The sequence below is a fragment of the Myotis davidii genome, unplaced genomic scaffold (assembly GCF_000327345.1).
Source record: "Myotis davidii unplaced genomic scaffold, ASM32734v1 scaffold343, whole genome shotgun sequence".
Taxonomy (NCBI): Eukaryota; Metazoa; Chordata; class Mammalia; order Chiroptera; family Vespertilionidae; genus Myotis; species Myotis davidii.
Window position 1 is genome coordinate 254,212 of NW_006293809.1, and position 4,867 is coordinate 259,078.

Consider the following 4,867-nt stretch of genomic DNA (forward strand, 5'->3'; position numbering starts at 1 on the left):
GCTGTAGCTCCCAGCCTTTTTTTTTTTTCTTCTGGGATTTATTTACCTTCTATAGCTGTCACTGAAGCTGAGAGCCGGCTCCAGCTCTGAGAGCCGTTGCTGGCTGAAAGCAGGTATCTGGGGTTTGTTTAGCTTCTATAATTGAAGCATTGTTGCTTTCGGAGCTCAGATCTGGGTGGCGGCAGGCGGGGAACCTTGGCTTCCTCTATCACTGGAGAAAGCAAGCAAGCCTCCTGTTCGTTTCAGCTGCCTGGCTGCTGGCTGCCATCTTGGTTGGCAGTTAATTTGCATATAGCCCTGATTAGCCCATGGGAAGCGTGTCAGAGGTATGGTTAATTACCATGTTTGTCTATTATTAGATAGGATGGGAGGGTCACTGGTGTCTTACACAGAGTGAGGAAAGCAGATTTACGGTTGTTTGTATGGGAAATGCAATACTATCTAATAAAGAGGGAATATGCTAATTGACTTCCCCACCCTCAAAGATGGCAGTGCCCACAACCAATAAGGAGGGAATATGCTAATTGACTGCCCTGCCCTCAAAAATGGCAGCAACCACAGCCACATGATGGCCTGCATGGGAGGGCAGTTGGGGCGATTGGACTGACTGTGGAGCAGTTAGGTGTCAATCAGACAGGCAGGGGAGTGGTTAAGGGGTGATCAGGCTGGCAGGCAGAAGCGGTTAGGGGCAATCAGGCAGGCAGGCAGGCAGGCAGGCAAGTAGTTGGGCGCCAGCAGTCCCAGATTGTGAGAGGGATGTCCGACTGCTGGTTTAGGCCTGTGGGATCGGGCCTAAACTGGCAGTCAGACATCCCCTGAGGGGTCCCTAATTAATAAATGCAGGCTGGGCTGAGGAACACCCTCTGCCAGTGCACAAATTTCATGCACAGGGCATCTAGTAATTAATAAATAGTAATACAAGAATAAACTCTGTGTTTCATGTACTCATAGCTGTAAGCCTACTTTTGCCTGACCCTGTATACTCTTTGGTTAGATTTGAGCTCATATTTAAATGTATTAATGAAATCACTTATTCATATAGCATATATTATTTTTACTGGCCGGTTTCATATGTTAGACACTGCTTTTTAGTGGGAGAGATGGATGATGATGATTAAACAAATAAATAAACAAGAAAATATAAAATAACAATAAGACAATACTTCATGTGAGTGACTGGCATTTGCTTTAGAAAGAGTAGTCAGGGAAGGCATCCCTGAGGATTGGGCTGGAGCTTGAATGATAACAATGTGCCAATCAAGGGGAAGATATGAAGGAAACAGCAGGTGCAAAGGCCCTGGGGCAGGAATGAGTGTGGTGAGTTTGAGTCCAGGGTGGGGAAGAAGTATGGGGAAGGGGGAGTGTGTTGAGGACTTACTAGAGATCAGCTCATAGGGCCTTGTAGGGCTGGGTAAGGAAGTGAATTTGTATTCAGAGCCTATGAAGAGTTTTGAGGAGTGTGATATGATCTGTTTCATAGTTTTGAAACAACTTTAAACAAGCTGGAGGATGGATTTTAGTGGGGGTGAATGTGGGTCAATGTTTTCAGCCAAGAAAGCTTGAGTTTTCGTAGTCCCCGCTCTATAGAAAAACAGCATAATTAAGCTCAAAAGTTCCATTTCAGTAAGGACAACAGGCAAAGGTTTTTAGGGACCCAGGGCATCAACCACTGCAGTGATTGTGCCTGGGGTTAAGCCATGAGACGTGAATGTAACCTAACAAATGAATTAAAGTCACGATGTGCTTTTATTTATAAAAAGTAAGCATTTTCAAATCTGACTGTCCATCTGCTTAAAACATCCAGTGGACAGTGGTGGCGGGGGAGGCAGTGACAGCTCCACATGCAGGACTGTCCACCTCAGCATGATGCCTTCCCAGGGCTGCCCACAGCCTTTGCAGGAGTATGTTCCCAAGTCAGATGACTAGTCGTGCTTCGCGGTTTTTACCATGTCTCTATGGAAACTCTTAGAAACACCTGGACTGGTGAGCTGTAGAATTATGCATCGAGTCTCCCTCCATGGCAGCCCAGGCTCTGCTGTCCCTGGGTCTTGGCTGAACTACGCAGACTGCTCCCAAGGGCGGTGCCAGGGTGGTGGGGTTGGACTGGGTTGTGGGTTGGGCAGCCTGTGTCTGAATCTCTTCTTCTTTGCTTGGAGCTGAGTTTTCCTAGACAAGGACTTAACCCCTCGGAGTTGCAGAGGTCTCACCTGCGACATAGGGTGGTACTAGTGCCTGGCTCAGGGGTTACTGCAAGGCTCGGAAGCACATGCCCCTCAGGTAGCCAGCACAGTTCCTGGCCTGGGGCCAGCGCTTCACACAGCTTTTGAAAGCCCTCTACAACCTCTCTATTTAAAAGGTGGCCCCAGAGGCAGCCATGCCCCTGGGAGATTGTCATAGAACCTCTACTCCAGACCAGCTGAGTCAGATTTTGCCCTCGAGCAAGATCCTGGGTAAGTCTGTGGGAAGTTTCCGTGGAAGTGCTCTCTAAGCCAACCTGTGGAGGAAGGAGCGTGGGGTCTGTTTTCATTATGGAAACCTGTCAGCAGCACCACATGGTGCAAAGACTTCAGCCGCAGGACACAAATGAGCCTAACTAGCTGGGTGTTCGTGGCCTACCAGGCACCCTCCAGCCCCAGGACTCGGTTCCTTCACCTGTAAAATGACGCACCTGTTTTAGAGGTTTGCTGAGAGAATAAATGAAATCATGTGAAAGCTGATATCCAAGAGGGAAAAGTTAGTTATTTTCCTGCTGTTTACCTAGAAAAGGGCGTCATGGTTCCTGTGGCTTTAGTACAGTCTCCAGAGAGCCTGACTCCTTGTTGCCCACAGTGCAGGGGTGGGCAAACTTTTTGACTCGAGGGCCACAATGGGTTCTTAAACTGGACCGGAGGGCCGGAACAAAAGCATGGATGGAGTGTTTGTGTGAACTAATATAAATTCAAAGTAAACATCATTACATAAAAGGGTACGGAAGTGGCAGTGGATGCGACCTGCTATTTGGTGTCTCGATTAAACTAATGGAGAGTGACAGTGGCCCAGGAGCTACAGCCTGGTGTTCTCAGAACCGAAATGGGGGCGTTTTGTAGTTTGGCTAAAAGGCATTGCCCTAGAAAAGACAAGTGCTGTGGCAATGGATGCTTCTGTCACTTACAAACCAGTCAGAATTACAGTGTAACAGATACTGTGCAGGAGTCACTGGCATGCTTCTGGGTGGACCATTTAATGTCACACATTTAGCAGGCACAAAAGCCTTTTATTTATTTCCAAACATCACAAAGCAAGAAACAAAAGACAGTGTTTATATGAGCAGGCTGTCAAGTACACTGAAACCCCCAATATATTCCGGCACCAGAAAAACACACAACTGTACACCAAAGACACAGCGCAGGAGAACCGCTGGTGTGGGGGTGGAGTTCTCCAGGGAAGGCAAGGGTCTGACCAGGTGTAGAGCACACAGCACACAGTGCTATGCAGCAAATCTCGCCCATGCCCACGGGAATGAATTGCTTTACTTGATAAGGTACAGACGTTGATAACAGGATCGCCCCGACTTTAACACCATGCTGAGCAAAAGGAGCAGTAATCCCCCAAGTTTTCTTCCCTAGATAACGTTTCAGGAAGTCATGCGATAGACACACAGTTACAATGAGCAAAAGCAAAGCTTCCAAGACAGTCGCATGCAATCCTACAATTTCTCAAACCTGAAACCACTGAAAGCAACCTCTGGAGACAATCCCCTCCCATCCACCAGGCCCTCTTGTGTTAAAGGCAGAAAAGGAATAATGGGGAAAAGGCTTTTAAAATAGGGAAATATATACCTCAGGAGAGCAAGGCATCAAAACACTGTACACACAGGTATGTTCTGGTTTTCCAAAGCACGTGATCTCCTTTTCATTAGAATTTTGAAAGCTGTCTTAGGCTGAATGCATAAAACCCAACAACAAAAGCAACAACTCTAATAACAAAAGTAGGGGCATCGTGGGTCACATTTCGATGCTATTTTTCAGAGGAGGTTGGTGAGGGTATGAGGGTAGAAAGGACGCCATGCTGCATCGCTTCTTTCACAAAGAGTTCATGGTTGTGGGGCAACTGTTGCACTGTGAACAGAATAACAGGATGGAAACTCAAGTGTCTTATGAAATAAGGGCAAAGCCATCGGAGCGGCTGGCAGTCGAGGTCGGGCGGGGAAGAGGTTTGCTTGGGAGAGCTTCGGCCCACCCTCCCGTCAATGAGAACCCTTCAGTCTGGAAGACCCGAGGGGCGAGGACGTGCCAGGAGGCGGGTGGGCAGGCAGGCGCTGCAAACCCTGGCTCATGGAATGAGCGCGCACAGCAGCCGGAGCACGGCCTCCTTCCGTGGCTGTTGGGGAAATCAGAGACTTACCCACGTTGGGATCCTGTTACTTCCCATTTCCCTGTCAGAGGCTCTGCAAGCTTCAAAACAAGATGCACTCAACCTCGGCTGTTCACACATTCTGGCGTCTTCGATTCCCTCCCTCTTCTCTCTAAACACCTTAGCTGGCTGGAGGGTCTGCAGTGGCCGGAGGGACCGGCCTCGGGCCGAGTCCTAGCCCAGGCTCACGCTGGGGCAGCCGCACAGGATCTCGCGGAAGGTGCTCCTCAGCTCGGGGCTGCGGAAGGAGTAGATGAGCGGGTCGATGACGGAGTTGCACATGATAAGCACCAGGTAGGTGTTGAAGTGCGCGGCGTAGCAGACGCAGGAGGGGTTGGTGGGGCAGGTGATGATGAGCACGAGGTGGAGGAAGAAGGGGGTCCAGCAGATGACGAAGACGCCCAGCAGGATGGTAATGGTGACGGCGCCCTTGAGGCTCGAGCGCTGCAGCGGGGCCGCCCCGACGGCGGGGGGC

At 49.5% G+C, this 4,867-nt stretch overlaps 1 protein-coding gene across 1 annotated transcript in view; it reads right to left on the reverse strand.

The window, feature by feature from the left end:
- Window positions 1-3,313: 3,313 nt before the first annotated feature.
- Window positions 3,314-4,867, reverse strand: part of MC3R (melanocortin 3 receptor) — a 2,667-nt gene continuing 1,113 nt past the window's right edge. Inside the window, 1 exon segment of the mRNA XM_006779360.2 lies at window positions 3,314-4,867. This exon segment is cut by the window's right edge and continues 14 nt beyond it. Coding sequence (XP_006779423.1) covers window positions 4,567-4,867 — 301 coding nt within the window. The 3' untranslated portion in view covers window positions 3,314-4,566.